The sequence below is a fragment of the Pseudorca crassidens genome, chromosome 6 (assembly GCF_039906515.1).
Source record: "Pseudorca crassidens isolate mPseCra1 chromosome 6, mPseCra1.hap1, whole genome shotgun sequence".
Lineage (NCBI taxonomy): Eukaryota > Metazoa > Chordata > Mammalia > Artiodactyla > Delphinidae > Pseudorca > Pseudorca crassidens.
Genome location: NC_090301.1, coordinates 59,441,296 through 59,461,298, shown reverse-complemented (window position 1 = coordinate 59,461,298; position 20,003 = coordinate 59,441,296). Strand labels below are relative to the sequence as shown.

The 20,003-nt window shown below is 39.7% G+C and overlaps 1 protein-coding gene across 6 annotated transcripts in view; it reads left to right on the top strand.

The window, feature by feature from the left end:
* MAP3K20 (mitogen-activated protein kinase kinase kinase 20) overlaps positions 1–20,003 on the top strand; it is a 174,424-nt gene that overhangs the window by 5,993 nt on the left and 148,428 nt on the right. For 5 of the 6 annotated variants that reach the window (XM_067741514.1, XM_067741517.1, XM_067741518.1 and 2 more), the window contains exon 2: positions 6,947–7,139. In XM_067741514.1, coding sequence (XP_067597615.1) covers positions 6,981–7,139 — 159 coding nt within the window. In that variant the 5' untranslated portion in view covers positions 6,947–6,980. Of the gene's footprint in view, positions 1–6,375; positions 6,779–6,946; positions 7,140–20,003 lie in introns of those variants that run through there. The other variant, XM_067741515.1, reaches the window with a different exon arrangement.

Here is a 20,003-nt window from a genome sequence, read left to right as displayed (position 1 = left end):
GAAAAAGTCCAAAGTTCTTTTCTAATAAAACTAATCCTTTTATAAGTAGATTTAATTTTTTTTAAATTAAGATTTGCAAGTATCTTGAGTCTATTTGATATGCAGTAGATAAGATCTGAAAGAAGATAAGGGCCACCACAGAAATGTATACTCTAAGACCCTTCCAAAGTGAGGGCTATAATTGACTAAATAGGTCCCAGAAACTCTAGTATCTAAAAAGTGCCAAAAAATAAAAGTATTGTCTTTTAATAACTTAAATATTCTCCTTATGAAAAAAAATGTTTAAAAGAAAATTATATTACTAAGAAGATGGATCTTGCAAAAATGGCCAAAACCAAGAGCAGCAACTAGAGGAGTGAGGGGAAAAAAAATAAAACGTACACAAAGAAGCTCACAAAATAGGGATTTAAGGATCAACAATACATTATTTATAGTTGTTCTGCAAAACTAATGAAGCTATAATATAAAACAATTCTGAAAACAGGAGAGGAAAACTGTTGAGGAAAGCATACCTAACTACAAAGGCTGAAAAAGTAGATGGTTAAATATGATATCAAGATTTCTTAAAATAATTAAAGAACCATAGTTTCCATTTATTATTATATACTGGGTGCTGGGCACTGTGCAAGGCCTTTCACAGCATCTCCCACTTCTCAACAACTACACAGAATGGGTATTACTGCCAGTGAGAAAGCTAAGGCCGGAGAGGCTCAGTGCCCTGCCCAAGGCCTGGCAGCAGGTCAGTTCAGATTTGCTCCTAGAGCTATCGAACTGGGGTCTTTCCCCTGGATCATGCTGTGTCTGTGTTGAAATATCTGTTACTTGGAAGTGAGACTTAAAGAAGTCAAATAATACTGTTCAAACTTGATAGCTTTTGGACTATCAATTTTGAGACACATGGTAACAGAATGGATATTTCCTTTAATGGGTCTGGAAATGCCATGGTCTGAGAAAAGTGATTGATTCAAGGTTACTGAGAAGTAGAGGCAGAGTTCTAACTCACATCTATCTAATTCTAAATTTGTGGGGTTTTTTTTTCTTTTTTTAAAATCCAGGGCAAAAGTCCATTTTTTGGATTGGAAAGCTGAAAACTTTAAAAAGTAAAACAATACTCCCTATAAGGTTTTTTTTCTTCCTCCCTATAGTTCTACTTTTGATAATTACCTGATAGTACTATATATGCTTTCAGCAATTAATAGTTTAAAAATATTTTAAAATTTTAATGTAAGGAAATTTTTTTTTTTTGGCCACGCCCTGTGGCTTGCAAGATGTTACATCTCCGACCAGGGATTGAACCCAGGGCCCGGGCAGTGAAAGTGCGGAGTCCTAACCACTGGACGGCCGGGCAGTTTCCTAAGGAAATCTTTAAAAATTAAAAAAAAAATTAGTCTTACTACTCAAGTACTCAAATGATTGGACTTAACCACTGAGTTAGTGATTTTCAATATTTTCAGAGTTCTGACACCCTCTTATTCATTTTTGTGATATCCCTGTTCTAACTTACCCTTCAGTGCTCTGTGATAGATACTTATCATTAAAATTTAAAACAGCTTTGAGAGTTTATGAAACCAAAGTTAGGATGCTGCAAAATTAGGACTGGGGGCTTCCCTGGTGGCGCAGTGGTTGAGAGTCCGCCTGCCTATGCAGGGGACACGGGTTCGTGCCCCGGTCCGGGAAGATCCCACATGCCGAGGAGCAGCTGGGCCTGTGAGCCATGGCTGCTGAACCTGTGCGTCCGGAGCCTGTGCTCCGCAACGGGAGAGGCCGCAACAGTGAGAGGCCCGCATACCGCAAAAAAAAAAAAAAAAAAAAAAAAAATTAAGACTGGGAATTATTGCATGGAGAAAAATTGCCTTTCTTGTGTAAAAGCAATTGTTTTAACATGGTGAGATGAAAACATCATTTGATTGGGTATACTATGTAAATACATTTATATAGATGACTCTTATTAAATTCTAGTCTATTCATTGGAGAATACACCTGAAAAATTAGAACATAATTTCATCAGGTAGCAGTCTTCCCCAAGATGCTCGAAGTATGATTAATCAGCAACTCAGTTTATCCATTCTTCTGGTCATAAGTTGATCCTCTTAGAATAATGATTTTAAAGGAGAGAAAGCTCAAAGGGAAAAGTAAATATATGTGGTCAGACAGTCACATAGATGGCAATGGGAATCTCAGTCAGGTTTTTCAGCTATGTCCATGACGCTTTGCCAAGCTCACTGGAGTTAGAACCTGTATTCATACACCCCAGAATTGTTAGTCTCTTTGGTAATCAGATGGGACCTAATTTTTTATGGTCTCAGTAAAACCCTCAAGTAATTATATAGTTCCGTTCCTACATAGCCAGTTTCCAAAAGGCAGGATGTATCACCAAAGGCAGGATGAGTAACAGTGATTCTGGGAAGAGCTGACTGGTTGCCTCATCTCAGGGTGAAGATCCTGGAGAACTATGCTTCTCAGAGGTCAGCCTCCCTCTGGCACCCCTGGGTCAGTTTCAAGTGGGACTGATCCTGCCTCAGTTCATCCACATTCCCTGGACTTGCTCCGCACCAGAGGGTTCAGACTTATTCATATTGATCTCATCCTGGTTCCGATCTGTTTGTTCTGGAAGGATTTCTTCCCTCCCCCTCCTCCTCTCCCCCTCCTCCAGACTCAGAGACACCTAATCCTGAAGACCCAAATATACTGTTCTCAGTCTCCCAAGAAGCCCAGGCAGCTGTTTCCAAATCAGGATTTGCTTCGGATTCCTCTGGGGGCCACTTATGAAAACTATAGTTCTCAGATTTTACTTAATCTGATTGGAATCTTTCCAGCTGCAAAAGGCATAACAGGAATAGCCAGAAATTATTTATTCATTTGTTTATTCATTCATTCATTCAATACATACTTTTTAATGGAAAAGGTGTGATGCACCTAGCTGCGTAGTAGGTGCTGAAGACCCAGGTGTAAATAGAAACGTGTCTTGCCTTTAAAGAATGTGAAGTCTGGTGGGAAGTAAGTGGGAATGATGAACGGATAAAAAGAGGGGCTGTGGTACAGAAGGAGAATTAACTCTGCTCGTGAGGCCCAGAGGAGGTGGTCAGGGACATCACTGGGCAGGGAAAGGCATTCTAAGCAGAGACACTAGCCTGTGCAGAGGTGTGGAGATGTGAAAGCGTGTACTGGCAACTGCAAATCAGTCCTCCTGCGTGTCTGGGGAGGGAAGAGACAAGAAGTAAAAGTGGCTATAAGTGGTGAAGGAAGCTCACAAGGAAATTTCCTGGAATTAAAAGACATGAGTCACAGACGGAGAGTATACTGAGTATCCCACCAGTGAATGAAAAAGACTCACCTCTAAGCATATCCTATTAATTTCACGATTCCAGGGATGACTACAAGGTCCTAAAAGCTTTCAAAAAGGAAAAAAATAATGTAAAAAGAATTAATAACCAGAGTAGCTTCAGGCTGCTCTACAGACACGTTAGAAACTAGATGGGTATGAGGTAATATTGTACTTTGGAAATTATAAGGAGATTATTTCCTATCTGTAATTCCGTACTACCAATCAAGACATTTTAAGACATACAGATTCTCCCAAAAAATTGCATCCTGGGCACTCTGTTCAGGTAGCTAATGGGAGATGGTACACTGTCAAAGTAAGGGAATAAACCAAGAAAGAGAAGCCAGGAGATCCAAGGACAGGCGTTCCCACAGAGGAAAAGGTGAAGGAAATGCTGAGGATGATGGGGAAGGGAAGTCCCAGTCAAGTCTGGCCTAGAGCAGCTATTCCAGCTAGATTGCCTGACGTTGAAGGGTATAGCAGGAATGTCTCCAAGAGAAAATGGAACACCCCACCCCTGCCAAATTACCCGATGTTTTTACTTTATTGAGAGGAGTTTTGCAGTTCTTGGGAGAGTTTGATGAGGTGAGTACGTTTTAGGTGTATAAAAAGCTAAGCAGGGCTTCCCTGGTGGCGCAGTGGTTGAGAGTCCACCTGCCGATGCAGGGGACACGGGTTCGTGCCCCGGTCCGGGAAGATCCCACATGCCTCAGAGCGGCTGGGCCCGTGAGCCATGGCCGCTGAGCCTGCGCGTCCGGAGCCTGTGCTCCGCAACGGGAGAGGCCACAGCAGTGAGAGGCCCGCGTACCGCAAAAAAAAAAAAAGTCTAAGCAAACAACGAAAACAAAAACAGAACAACTAGTAACTCTGGGAGAAAGAAAAAATTATCCAAGAAAGGAAAATTCATTAAGTCCTGCTCAGCACTCTTGGGAATAATGTTTACTTTGTCAGACTACTGTAAACAGTGAATATTGACTTAACCAAACGTTACAGTAGAATTGGATGCTGGGAGGATTGGGCAAGTGTGACATATTTGTATGTAAGGGGGTAAAGGATGGGATATGAGAACTAAATCCTTATCTTCCACAGGGAGAAGTTAATAGGTAATAACTAAAATGGGACAATCAGGAATTAGCAATATAAAGACATTTTTAGAAATATAGATATAAAAATATCATATGAAATATAAATATCAGAATAAAACCCTAAGCGAGTTGAAATTAGTTCCCTCTGAAGAGAGAATTGGGTGTGGGGAGGGAGGGGAAAGGAGAGTTTTATTTTTTTGATAAAAATAAAAGTGAATAATAAAAATATAGTGTCTATAATACTTAACACTGAGGAACTCTTGCAAGTGATGTTTTCCATTTTGTTGAACAAACTTCTTTTTTCATCTTTATTTTTAAGTTTTAATGACATTTTCTTTTTTTATTAATTTTTATTGGAGTATGGTTGCTTTACAATGTTGTGTTAGTTTCTACTATACAGCAAAGTGAATCAGCTATACGTATACATATGTCCCCTCTTTTTTGGATTTCCTTCCCATTTAGGTCACCACAGAGCATTAAGTAGAGTTCCCTGTTTAGTTATCTATTTTATACATAACATCCATAATGTATATATGTCAGTCCCAATCTCCCAATTCCTCCTACCCCCCCTTCCTCCTTGGTATCCATACATTTTGTTCTCTACGTTTGTTGAACAAACTTTTTGCGGATAAGAACAAATTTGCATGTTCTGTGTACCTACCTTTGGCACATTCTTAAATGTTCTTTTTTTTTTTTGCCTTCTTTTCTGTAATTAGCTAAATATGAATTTAAGCAAAAGTAAGGTAAGCTGTTGACTCAGATAGGTACAGACTGTATCTGGATACTATGTTTATTTATGTAGACGCTAAGCTATCTTTTAAAGTGCAGAGGACAAACAATCCTCTCTCTTGCCTTCTTCCCAAAGTAGAGCTGAGTTTGGCTTCTGTTAAGAAATCAGCATTCTTCAGTGACCTGATGTTCCTAAAATGGGGTGGCTGCACGTTAAGATCTCTGAGCTTACTGTGTACATCCCTCTGCAAAGCTGCAAGTTGTTTAAGAAGAAATTTTGTCAATCTGTATAGGTGCAAACTGCCTCCCTCCACCCTTTTCTTTGGAAAATAATCAAACTCCACAGAAAAATGGAAAGAGTAGTAAAACGCCCATATAACTTTCACCTAGATTCACCAGTTCTTAACATTTTGCTGCATTTGCCTCTTTCCTTTCTATACCCATTCACTTTTTTCGGAGGGTGAGGGGGAATTGAACCATTTTAAATTAACTTGGAGGTATCATACTTTAATACATCACCCAGTATATCTTTCAAGAGCAAGGACATCCTTCTACAAAACCAAAATACCATTACTTGCCATGGATAAAATAATATTATCTAATATATAGTTAATATTCAGATTTCCCTAAAATCTTAATAACTTCTGTAGTTTTGGTGAGGGGATCCAGAATCTAGTCAGTGATTATGCATTGCATTTAGTCATCATATTTAAGTCCTCTGTGTGCTGTAAGTTTCTCTGCTTTTTTTTTTTTAATCTTTCATGACATTGACAAGTATGAGGACCCCAGGGGAGTTGTTTTGTAGAATGTCCTGTACATATGGATTCATCTTTTTGCTCCCTCATTATAAGATTCTGATTTACAGTTTGGGAAGAATATGTATACAAACTTTTTTATCCATCTGCTTTTCATGCAAGTTCAAAACTTTAGACCCTCGTTTTCTTGTTTGTATGTTTTTGTTTTGTTTTTCCTGCTAATCTGTGGTTTGGTATAGGGTGTGAAGAATGACCCCTTACCTGGAGAATAGTAAAACTCCTTAGACTGCAGAAAATATCACTGTAATAATCTCTGGGAGAGGTAATCAGTTCCTCTGGAAACAAGCATAATATTTTTTAAAAAACATTCTTGGCAGAGTTCTCTGGATGACGTAATATATTTTGTAATCAAGGGCAAATTTTCTGCTCTTTAATTAAGTTCTGCTCCAGGATACAATCCAGGGAGCCACTTCTGCAAAACACTTGGCCAGCTCTTCTTCCATCCCGAAGCTGACCGCTTGATTTTGAAATCCCAACACTGAATGCGCGTTCAGTTTGCAGCATCTGGGCCCTCCTGTGCCAGCATGCTCAGATGCTTAGGTTATGTATATTTTGTGTGAAATGAGTACAACACGGGGAGATGGCGTGCCTCAGATGCCAGAAGAGCTGTGCAAGCCTGCTGCTGAGGGCATGCTTCCCGTTTGTTGGGGCTTTGGGGAAGGAGACCTGGTGACACAGTAGCCTTTAGGCAGAGCTGCTTGGGATGTGCAGGAAGTGGTGCTGCAGGCTTTGTCGGTGGGGGCGTGGGAATCTGAGCCATTTCTCTGCGGACAGCTGTGTTTCAGAGTCTGGACAAGTTGCTGTTGAATTTTGCATGGGCTGCCAGGGTAAGTGTTTTCATGTTGATTTGCTTATACTCTTGCTTTTCTTCCTCCTAAGTCATCAGGCCCTTTCTGGAAGTGCTGCAGGACTCGGTATACATTAGCTAAAGTGGAATACAGAGGTTTCACTCTAACATGTTTCTAATCCAACTTTCTTTTCCTTTCCCTCTATAGATTTCGTGGAAGTATAATACTTTGTCATTATGAGATGTCGTCTCTCGGTACCTCCTTTGTGCAAATTAAATTTGATGACTTGCAGTTTTTCGAAAACTGCGGTGGAGGAAGTTTCGGGAGTGTCTATCGAGCCAAATGGATATCACAGGACAAGGAGGTGGCTGTAAAGAAGCTACTCAAGATAGAGAAAGAGGTAAGGTCTTTTCCTGCTATCAGAAGTGGGCACGATAGCACTTATGTAAGCTTTTCAACCTGGAGTCAGAGGTCTCAGGCTGCCAGGGACCTAGCAGAGCCTTTGGGGTTGATCCGTGAGGCCGTTTCCCAGTTTCCATTCTGGGAGCTCCATAAATAGCAACCAATGCCACGTGTGCTGGGGGTTGAATTTTACTAGGGGTCATCTGAACTGAGAGGATTTCTTTCCATGGCGTGACAGACCGAATGTTCCCTGAGCTGTCGTCCAGGGGAGGTGAGCTTTCAGGCCTTCCCAGGCTTCAGGCTTTTCCCTGGGTCAGCCAAGAGGGGTCAGTAAAGAGTAGTGTGTAAAGTTTTCATCCCCTTTCCATTTTCTGTCCATTAATTTGTGGTCCTCAGGAGTTGTCTTTTGAAAAACAAAAAGCATTATTTTTCTACTGAAATATAAGCAATACCAGCTTCTTGCATTTCACCTCTACTTGAAGCCCAAAGTGATGGACTTTGTTTAATAAAGATGCTAGACAGAGAGCTGGCCTAGTTGTAAAATGGGAAAAAGGTCTTAACTTTCAGAGTCTGGGGTTTGTGCTGGTCCTAGTCAAGCCCAAAACTTATACACAGGCCCTTTATCTTTCTTAGGAAAGTGACACATCATCCCCACATTCCGTTGGGTACCTAAACTCCACAATAAAGCTAGTTGTGGAGCTGACCTGCAGGGGCTCAGGGCATTGATAACTTTTAATAGTTACCCTCTGGAGTTTGCTTTGGTCATTTCTACTTATGTCCTGTTTTGGCTTCTTATTGTTCTTTTCAATATCTTTTTGAAGTGAACTTTTCCATAAACATCTTTTAATCTCCCTGAATGATTTCATTTTTTTCACTGACTGCTGCCAGTGAACCATAGCAATTGATTGGAGATGGAAACCCAAGTGGAAAGCACTATGTGGCCTTCCGTCCCAGCACTGCTGTGTGACTGTGTAATCACCATCTGTGTTTCCGATTGTTGAAGCCAAGTCAGAAAGACTAAGATATCTCTGCCTTGGGGTATCTGTAGGTTGTGGAAAGCATTAAGAAGTGAGAGCTTTTAAAGCCAATGTGTGCCCCAAACCGAAGGGCACTATGTAGAAAAAGTTTCCTTCCCCTCATTTCTTGATCAACGAATTTTTAAAATAGTAGCCAAATAATAAAACCATTTCTTATTCTGGACTTGAACCTAGTTTTTTTATCTAGTGAACTCTTAAGCCCTTTACAGGCCAGCATTATTGTACCCATTCTGTAGGTTGGGAGATACAGCTTTGAGAAACAGGTTAAGCTGCCCCAGTAGGGGTAGGTGAAATCCAGGTCAGACCCCCTGTTCTCCAGTTTTTAACTCTGAAACCTCTAGCTGACCAGCTAAGAACAGAAAATAAACTAGTTCCATCAAATTTATATTCAAAGAAGTGTATAAGTATGCTAATCTTTTTAAGCATCATGCAACTTCAGTACAATGAACATGTTCTTGTGTGATTGTTGGATGTGAGAAAGACTTTATGAGACATGAAATAGATTTTGATAGGAAGACAATAATTGCAACCCATTCACTCCACCCCCATCCATACCCAATACCTTTTTTTAACTATCTTTGACAAAGCCAGGAAAATGACATAGGAAAGCACAGGGGTGAAAACAGGACCTGGAAACTGCCAAATCCTGCTCTTGTGTAGATATTTAACCTGAGTATCGTTCAGAATTGGAGTTGATTACAGTAAACCGCAGGAGCGTACCTCATAAACTTCTAAGTAGGAAAAACAGAAACTCAGTGTCAGCTTTGGAGCTTGATTTAATCAGTGACTGTCCGTGATAAAGAGACATGGGAAGTTATTGCAAAGCATCCCCACACTTACTGACTTGACATGCGTTTAAGATGTAAATAATTTTGGCTAGGGGTTGGCAGTTATTGGAAAGGAAATATGCATTTCTTATGTGAATGTTTGTTATACTGTATGAACTATGTATTGCCTTGGTGGCTAGATGTTTTCTCAGTGAAAAGATAAAGGTAATAAGCTCTGGATTTTTTCCAATTTATAGATTCAGTCCTGTGTCACTTGGTCATTTTTGCCAATGAATTTTAGAAGTGATGGAACATTTACTAATATGTTGGTAGCTCGCTCATGGAACTCTTTAAGAATGACCTAAGGGCTTCCCTGGTGACGCAGTGGTTGAGAGTCCGCCTGCCGATGCAGGGGACACAGGTTCGTGCCCCGGTCTGGGAAGATCCCACATGCCGGGAGTGGCTGGGCCCGTGAGCCATGGCCGCTGAGCCTGCACGTCCAGAGCCTGTGCTCTGCAACGGGAGAGGCCACAACAGTGAGAGGCCTGCGTACCGCAAAAAAAAAAAAAAAAAAAAAAAGAATGACCTAATATCTGATTAAATATATGTTTTGTGAAAGGTGGAGAAAATATATTCAAAACTCTAACTCTGCTTATGTGAGGGTATAGAGGAATGCTATTTATTTTTGCTTTATTCGTAGACCTCTAGTTTAGTGAGTATATGTTACTTTTCTGATTTAGAAAAAAAGAAAGAAAAATGGCATTTACTTAAAATCTTGGTAGTTCTTTAAAACTTAATTTTTTTGATATTTATCCATTTGTTTTATTTTTTAGATTCCACATATAAGTGATAGCAACAGTATTTGATTTCTCTGACTTATTTCACTAAGCATAATGCCCTCTAGGACCATCCATGTTGTTGCAAATGGCAAGATTTTCATTCTTTTTTATGGCTGAGTAGTATTCCATTGTGTACATATACCACATCTTCTTTATCCATTCATCTGTTGATGGACACTTAGGTTGCTTCCATATCTTGTAAAACTTCATTTTTAAAAAACTTTCACACCTAGTGAAAAACTACAAGGATAGTACCATGAACTCTAGCATATCCTTCCCCTAAAATCATAACTAATTAACATTTTGCAACATTTGCTTTCTCTTTATATATTATTGATTTATATATATTCATACATATTTTAGTTTTTACTGAACATGAGAGTAAATTGCAGATGCTATGTTCCTTTATCCCTAAATACTTTAGCTTCTCCCAAGAACACAACTGTAATACAACTATCAAAACTTTTACCTATTGTACGAGTCTATTTTCAAATTTTGCCAGTTGTCCCAGTAAAGGCTTTTTATGGCATTTTTTTCCCCAACCCAGGTTCCAGTCCAGGATCACATACTTCAGGGGGATCCCCAGCCTCCAGGATCTAATGCCTGATGGTCTGAGGTGGAACTGATATAATAATAATAGAAATAAAGTGCACAATAAATGTAGTGCGCTTGAATCATCCCGAAACCACCCCCCACCACTCCCCCCCATCCCCAGTCTGTGGAAAAATTGTCTTCCACGAAACTGGTCCCTGGTGCCAGAAAGGTTGGGGACCACTGACATACTGCATTTAGTGATATATCTACTTAGTCTGTTTTAATCTGTAACAGTTTTTCTGCCTTTCTTTGTCTTTTACACTTTGACATTTTTGAAGTGTGCTGGAAAGTTTTATAGAATGTCCCTCATTTGGACTTCATCTGATTTTCCCTCCCTCTTGCCTAGTTTAAAGTTATGTAGTTTTGGTAAGAATGTTATATAGGACATGTGCCCCTGGTGTGTCTTAATGGAAGACCTCCGATGTCAGTTTGTCCCATTGTAGGTGATATTAATTTTGAACCCTTGATTAAGAGGGACTCACTCAATATCTCCCCAGTAAAATACCTGTTTTCTCTTTGTAATTAATAATTAAGCTATTGGTAGATACTTTGAGGTTATGTAAATATCTTCCCTCAACAAACACTGCCCAATGTTTTTAGCATCCATTGACGATTCTTGTTCGAATCAAATATTGTGACAGTTACTGTGTAGGAAGCAAAAGGTTCTAGCATAAATGAGAGCCTTTCTTCCTTGTTTCCTTACTTTTCACTTATTCACTCATTCATTTATTTATTGCTTCATTGTAGACTTACAGATTCTTTTTCAAATTCAAAATGTTATAGTTCATTACTATCGTTATTCACTTTCATGCTTAAATTGTTCCCGATTTAGCAAGTAGGAGTCCCTTAAATTTGGCTCCTATGTCTTTTTGATACTTCTTCATCATTTTTTTAGCCTTTTCATACTCCCTGGCACAAAAAGATGTTCCAGTCTCAGTTAGTTCCATTCCTGGAGTCAGGTATTTCTTCAGGAAGCCCTGATTCAGGGTACCTGATTTGGGAGTATGATATTTAGAAACCAAGATTTGGGTACTAGGTTTGCTTATTGTAGACTCTTTTAAAAAGAGCCTTTGTTCTTCTGGGAGAAAGAATGGTTATAGATAAATTTTATTTATGGGAGCATTTAATTAAAATTTTAATATACATCTGTATAGCTGTGATCTGTGATACACTCCTGTTAGAAATGTAAATTGATACATGTTTTGGAGAAGAGTTTAGCAAAATATATCAAAAATATTAAAATGTTTCCTTCCTTTGAGCCAGAAATCTTACTTCTAGGACTTTATCCTAAGGAAATAATCAGAGATATGCAGGAAGAAGGCTATAATAGGTTGCTTATCTCAAATAAATAATGAAGAATTAGAAACAACTCAAGTGTCCTACAACAAATTATCTTTTAAATTATGCTACATCTTACCACCCTCCCAAAAAAGTAAATGTGAAAGATGATGGTTGTGTTAATTAACTTGATCTTGGGAATCCTTCACAATATACGTATGTATATTGACATCATCATGTTGTATACTTTAAATATATTACAATTCTACTTGTCAATTATACGTCAATAAAGATGAAAAAAATTATGCTACATCTGTATAATGGAATTCCATTGCATTTGGAAGAATACTTAAAGAGCTAGGAAAATGCTCATAATATATTGCTAAGTGGTAAAAAAGTTACAAAATAAGGTATATAATATCATCCCAGGTGTCTGTGTGGTGTTTTTCTTTTTCTTATACTTTCTGTTGTTTTTCATATTTTTCTATGATGATCTCATATTTCTTTTTTAAGAACATAACACTTTTATTATGAAATTTTTCAAACATGAAGAAAAGTTGAAAGGGTAAAAATGAACATCTGTATGTCTGCCATCTAGGATCTGTTATTAACATAAATACTTGCTTTATCACATGTATGTCTATGTATTCTTCCATCCATCAATCCATTTTGATGGATTGCAAGATAAGCTGCAGGTGTCAATAGTTTCCCCTTAAATACTTCAGCATGCATATTATTACCAGAGTTCATTATGTGTTTGCAGTTCTGTTTTCTTTTAAGGTAAAATTTACATACAATGAAATACACGTATCACTAAGTTTTGACAAATGTAAACACAGTGCAACCCATATATTTACAGGAAAAAAACTCAAAAAAATCATAGCTCTGACAACCTTTGTCACTTTCTAAGGATGTTCAAGTGAATTAAGTTTTATAAACCTCTTTAGTCTGTCACAAATCACACATTTTTCAGTCTCAATATGTGCTTTCAAAATGTTTAATGTTTACTTCTACATTGCTTTCTCATAGCAGTGCTACAGGTTTTTCAGTGGTAATTTAGCTTGTTTTTGTTGGTTGCAGATTTACTTACAGAGCACTATTTATTTTTGTTACGAAAAGAAGTTTTCAACAGGAAAAAAATAATATGGTCTTAAGGGCATATACCAAAGGGAAGAAAAGAAGCCATTATTGTATCTTTTTGGTAAATTCCAGGTGAGCTGAGATCAAACCAAACTGCTTAGGCAGAAATTGAAGCAGGGAGTGGCGAGGGCAGAGGAAGACACTGTGGATCCCAGTGTCCTCTTTCCAACCACATACCCAGAGGAGAGCAGTCCCCACACGAGTGGTTCATCAGCTTCACAGCATGAACCAGGCATGTCTGTACCTGGTACTTTTTTCTGTCGGAGAGATGGAAACCTGCAAGCATTTGTGTTAACTTGAAATCTGTTGATATTTAACTGATGGTAGGAAACCGGATTTAAGTATGAGATATGAAGGAAACATGATTCCTTTTTATTTCCCCAAAAGAATGAAAAGGAAGCAGAATCCTCAAAAGGTGAAATATGAGGCTCCTTCTTCAATTGCCTTGACTTCTGCAAGGCCCCACTCCCCTTTTTTTTTTTTTTTTTTCTTTTTTTTTGCGATACGCGGGCCTCTCACTGTTGTGGCCTCTCCCGTTGCAGAGCACAGGCTCTGGACGCGCAGGCTCAGCAGCCATGGCTCACGGGCCCAGCCGCTCCGTGGCATGTGGGATCCTCCTGGACCGGGTCACGAACCTGTGTCCCCTGCATCGACAGGCGGACTCTCAACCACTGCACCACCAGGGAAGCCCCCTACTCCCTTTATTAAAAAAATCTATTTTCCTACCAAATTTGATTGTTGTAGAAATGTTGAAAGCCAGATAAATCCAAGTTTCAAAACTTTCCCACAGTATAAATATTTATAGGTAAAGAGAGAGGATCAAAATATCAAAACTGATCATAAGAACAGGAACTCTCAGTAACTTTTTATATAAAGGGGGAGATACCTGTGTGAGACAGAAAATACAATCTTGAAATTGACACAGAACTCAAAACTAAAAATGAGAGCTTTTATTATACAGACTTTATCAACATGTCAGCAATTAGTGCTTCACTAGAAGACTAGTTAATGTTGTTGTCATTTTATTAACTCTTGAGAGACCCTTTTTTCTCTTCTTTGCAGTTCTGTAGCTGACTTTTTAATCAATGAATTATTACCTTTGCTTTAACTGTAGGAACATGAGTTATTATTTAAGATAATCCCATGCAGAATTTTTCTGTCCGCAATCAGAATTTACCCATTCCGCATTCTATTCTTTTAGGTCAGTGGTTCTCAAAGTGTGGCCCCTGGACCAGTAGCATCAAGCGTCACTTGGAAATTTGTTAGAAATGCAAATTCTTGGGCCTCACCCCACCCCTACTGAGTCGGAAACTCTGGGGTGTGGGGCTTGGCGATCTGGGCTGCAACAGGCTTCCCAGGTGTTTCTGATTGCTCATTGGAGGTTTAGGTTGTACCTAGCCAATCATGTCAAATACAGATGATCAGTATGTTGACTCCAGTTTGGAATTGCAGGTACTTAGTGAAACTGGTAGTGGAGAGATTGTTGTTGTTAGAGGCTTTCGAGACCCTTAAATTCACCGTGCTCAGGTGACCACCTGTGCACAGGCCCTGCTTGGCAATGTCACTGGGCATAATGAACTCAAGGCAGACTTAGGAATGGCCGACAGACGGGAAACCTCAGGCAGATGCCCTGAGATTCCAAACCTTTTCCACTGGGGTTCTCACCTGACTTTCCAGCTTTGTCTTTCATTTTCTGACCCGAAACCACCTTCCCTTCTCGCCCCCTCCCCAACCGGGTCCAGCTGTGCTTCCATCCTGCTTTCCCATTTCTGTAACCTTGTCCACATTCTTTCCTTCACCTGTAATACCTTTGTTCTCTGCCTGAGCAGGTCCTACTCATTCTTCAGCTTTAATTTCTTCCTTCACTGTGAAACGTTCTCAGATCACACAAACGTAATTTTTCTCTTTTTCTTTTGAATTTATACCAGTTAGCACCCATACAGCTAATTTGACATGCGATTAAAACTGCCTCGTGGCTCTAGAAGTACTGTAAGGGAGGGCACTTAACTTTTCACATGAACATGCCACGTATTCTCATCCGAAAAGTGGGGCTAATAACAGTACCTCCATCACAGGGTTGTCGAGAGGATTAGAGAACTTACCACGTATAAAATATCTAGAAGAGTGCTTGACACAGAGGAAGACTTGGGTGACTGTTAACTGTCGGTTATATCTTCACAACCATGCTCTAAAGTCAGCATAGCAGATAAGTGTCATGTTTTGTGAAAACTTCAATTTGTTGGTTCCTAGAACCTATGTTGAGAAGGGGTCAGTCTGCAGGAAAAATCCATGGCAAGGCTCAGCATGAATGCAGAAGGGCAAGCATGTATACGCAAGTGTATGCAGCATCCCTGGTGAGAACTCTCTGAGGGCAAAAACAGCCATTAACCATTGCCTTTGTTGCTGATGCTGTCACCATCCTGGTCATCATCACTGTACCAAGTACAGCTACCACTGTGAGCTGATCACTTGGTTAGGGGCTTTCCATCCTTGCCCTCTTCCTCTTCACAGTTGTGTTACAAGATTATAATCTCCATTTGATGGCTCAGAAACTAAGGCTCAGAGAGGTTAAGTAACCTGGCTAATATAAACAGCACCCTTCTTACCTGTCTCGCAGCACCTAGCACTGTGCCTTGCTCAGAGTCAAGTATTTATTCTTGGGATCGTATCGCTGTAGATGTCCCTCTCATTCTCATCCAGGAAAGATATCCTGTATGGACGTATCTACGTTTTCTTCATTTACTCTCTTTGAGCTATGAAGAGGATAGAGCACACCTGTCTTCACTGTGTCAACTGTGTCACTGTACCACTTGCATTCAGCTACATAGTGGCTTCCCTGGTGGCGCAGTGGTGAAGAATCCACCTGCCGATGCAGGGGACACAGATTCAAGCCCTGGTCCGGGAAGATCCCACATGCCGCGGGGCAACTAAGCCCGCGCACCACAGCTACTGAGCCTGTGTTCTAGAGCCCTCAAGCCGTAACTGCTGAGCCTGTGTGCCACAACTACTGAAACCAGCATGCCTAGAGCCCCTGCTCTGCAACAAAGAGTAGCCCCCACTCACCACAGCTAGAGAAAGCCCTCATGCAGCAGAGAAGACCCAACGCAGCCAAAAATAAATAAAATAATTTAAAAAAAATACTATAGCTACATAGTACTCTTAGTTATTGGTTTGATTTTTATAAATTCCTTTGCTTTTGTACCTCTTTTAGACCGGCATGCCATTTCCACTTAAGGAATTTTAAGCATTTCACTATGCCATGCTTTGATTTTTTACTACATACATAAATCATTACTTTGAATTAGAGAATAAGCAGTTTAAAATAATGGATCATTTTATTTGATCATTAATGTAGTCACCACTCCAAAGGTATATATATAAAACAGCTATCCATCACTCAGCTCTTTTCCGTGAGACATTTCTGTTACTGGGAGCTTATAAGACACCCCAAAGTGAACTGCTATAAAGAGATAGAGAAAATTGGACAGGGACTTCCCTGGTGACGCAGTGGTTGAGAATCCGCCTGCCAGTGCAGGGGACACGGGTTTGATCCCTGGTCCGGGAAGATCCCACACGCCCGTGCACCACAACTACTGAGCCCCTGTGCCACAACTACTGAAGCCTGCACGCCTAAAGCCCATGCTCCACACCAAGAGAAGCCACTGCAATGAGAAGCCTGCACACTGCAACGAAGAGTAGCCCGTGCTTGCCGCAACTAGAGAAAGCCTGCGTGCAGCAACGAAGACCCAGTGCAGTCAAAAATAAATAAATAATTTTAAAAAGAAAATTGGACACATGTTGAACAAATATGTAAATTACACGAGTAAGCGTATACTACTGATATATCTGAAGGTAACACAAACCTTGTGGAGAGGTAACCTTACGCTGAGGAAAAGCTGTAGGAATGGCTTCCCCTGGGACCAAGAGGAATTTAGAAAATTACCTGAATTATAAATAATTTTCTTATCATGTTATGTGAAATGCAGTTACATTAAGACAAACATCATTCTAGGATATTTTCAGATCACTTATGCGACTGTTATAGTGTTTTATTTTCAAGAAAAAGCCCCTATCCTTCTTATTTTTGCTTCTCAGTCATTTAAAAATTTTTTAATCCTTTCAAAACTTTGTTAGATTACATACTTACTTGCATGTGGAGGTGTTTTCAATTTGCCATATGTAACATTACATATTACAACAGTTATTTCAGCTTGTCATTAAAGTTATTATTGATCTCAGTATATTAGGCAATAAACATTTCAGTTAGTTAATAATATTTTTCCAGCCGTCCTCTAAATATTGTGCTGAAATCAAACCAATGAATGTATTCCAGTAAGGCTGTTATATCCTGACTAACTGGTGTTATACAAAGCTAGGCTCTTGCTGCTAGAAGAAAAATAGTACGAAGCATGAATTGGATTTTTGAGAAACACAAAGCCTAATATGGAGAGAACAATTAAAAAACTGAAAAATTGGAGGAGAGGAAGAGCTACCTGGGAGTGTTTCAGATAGTTTTCAAGTAGATATGATTAATTCTCTGTCTTCAGAATAGAATTATGTCACTTGGGTATTAAAAAGGTGTGTAGAATTTTCTTCTCTGCTTTCTAGTGAAGACAGGAAGTCACTCTCACGGAAGTACTTAAGACAGAGACCATCTTATCAATTTTTTTTTCACTGGTGCTTGATTCCTGCTCCTGGTTAGGACAACCAGTTTCTGTTTGAAGGCTGCCATCGATGACATGTGAGTTGCAGGCTGTTCAATTTTGCAACAGTTTAATTCTTAGAAAGTTCTTTATAATGTAACTTCCGGCTGTGGATACTGGTCTCTTTTTCTGGGGCCATACAGAACAAATCTTACCCTCTTCCTTCCATATGTCTGCTTCTTGAACTTAAGATTTGTATCTGATTGATCTTTTTTTCTAAGCTCTGCATTGTACCCAGCCCACCATAAGCAATCGATAAATGCATAGGGAGTAAATAAAATAATAAACCTAGTAATCATATCTCAACTTTCTCTTCTTCTGTAAGATTTTCCAGGAAGGTTTTGCTCTTCCTGAATCTACAGAAAAGAACAGTCTGCATTTCTAGTCTACTTCATTCCTAGCCTTTTCTTCTCCACGTTTGACTGATCTTTTGAGCTCTTAACAAATTAGTTTGTCTTTGAATGAAAGGTTCTGTTCTGTGGCTGTTAGGCAGGATTTTCCTGGCCATGGTTCTTACCTGTTTTTTGTTTGTTTGTTGTTTTTGGGGTACACGGGCCTCTCACCGCTGTGACCTCTCCCGCTGCAGAGCACAGGCTCCAGACGCACAGACCCAGTGGCCATGGCCCACGGGCCCAGCCACTCCGTGGCACACGGGATCCCCCCCAGACCGGGGCACGAACCCGCGTCCCCTGCACCGGCAGGCGGACCCCCAACCACTGCACCACCAGGGAAGCCCTGGTTTGTTTTTTTTAACATGTTTCCAAGAAAGGAATCCAAGATGCTTTTTCTTAGCAGTGTTAATATCTGATGTTCATGATTCATGACCTGAGAAAAATTAAGGTGTCCTAAATGAAATGAGACCGTTGGAGTCTTAATGACTTGAAAATATGACTTCTGCCCCTGATACCATTTAGGAGAATAGCACTTGGTAAAATTAGCTACATTACAGCAGATACACTGTTAAGGATGGAAATGTCTGGTGAGTGTTTGTGCAGGCTCTGCTCAAGAAGGAGGGGACTACATGGCCGATCTGCTTTTGAAGACAGATTATATTAAGTAATTAATGAACAAAATCCATTTAACTCACTACATTTTAAAAACATGCAGAATAGTGCATCCTTTAGTGGGAAACAATTGTTTCTGTTATTGGGACTATAGTCGTAGAGCCTATCTTAAGTATGTATTCATTTTATTTTAATCATTGGGTGGGTATTTTAAAATATAATACATAGTTTGGTTAACATCTAAACTAACTTCTACTAAACTAATTAGCTGCTGACCAAATCTTTAAAGTTATGAAAGTGGAGAACTTTTTTCCCTTAAAAAATCTCAGGATAGGGACTTCCCTGGTGACACAGTGGTTAAGATTCCGAGCTCCCAATGCGGGGGACCCAGGTTCAATCCCTGCTCGGGGAATTGGATCCCGCGTGCATGCTGCAACTAAGAGTTCACATGCCATGACTAGGGAGCCGGCAAGCTACAACTAAGGAGCTGGCGAGCCACAACTAAGGAGCCCACTGGCTGCAACTAAGGAGCCCGTGAGCTGCAACTAAGGAGCCCGCCTGCCGCAACTAAGACCGGGTGCAACCAAATAAATTTAAAAAAACTCAGGATAATTTCTTAACCTCAAAATAAGGCCTCTACGTGTAACCTGCATTCTTCTTTGGGAAAAACTTGAGAACTGTGGCTAAGGCCAGGGTACTGGTCTCAGAACAGGGAGGATATGTGGGAAATTCTGATTCCAGTTAGACTTACTGTAAGTGCAGATCAGACCAAGAACAGATCTAGTAAGAGATCAAGACATTAATATTAACTGGATTTGGGGGTGTGGAGCATTAAAAATTTATACTCTACCTTTTTTCAAAAACTATTTAAGATTATTAGCAGGTAGAATAAGCATGTTTTTGAGATTCCAAGGAAGACCCTCTATACCCCCCAAATCTCCCAGACCTGAATGTAGGGTAAGGATATATAAGCAAATCAACATTTCCTGAGTTCCTGTCTTTGACAGCCTCTATTCCAAGCCGTTTACATATATTCTCTATTTAATCCTATTGCTGATGCCTCAAATTTTAGCATTGTAATTTCATTCTTTAAGATTGTTTACCCTAATAACACTGCAAATACCACTGAGAAAAGAAACATGTTGGTAACACCTCAGAGTAAATGACATATGTGATTTTTCTTCCTGGGACATACCTTTCTAGGTGGGCAGATGCACAATTGATGCTGTAGGAGACTGTGACCTACACAGATTAGTAGGAAATCTCCTTTTCTGTGTTCTGTCATCCAAAAAATATTGGATATTTATTACATGCCAGGCACTGTTCTAGATACTGGAGCCACATCAGTAATAAAATAAATAGACAAAAAACTTACAAAAAAATAGACAAAATTCATGTCCTTATAGAGCTTTGCCTTCAAATGTGGGAAATGAAACAACTAACTGAAGGGTATATTAAAACATTATAAAGACCCTTATGCCTCTTAAATATGGGCTGAAC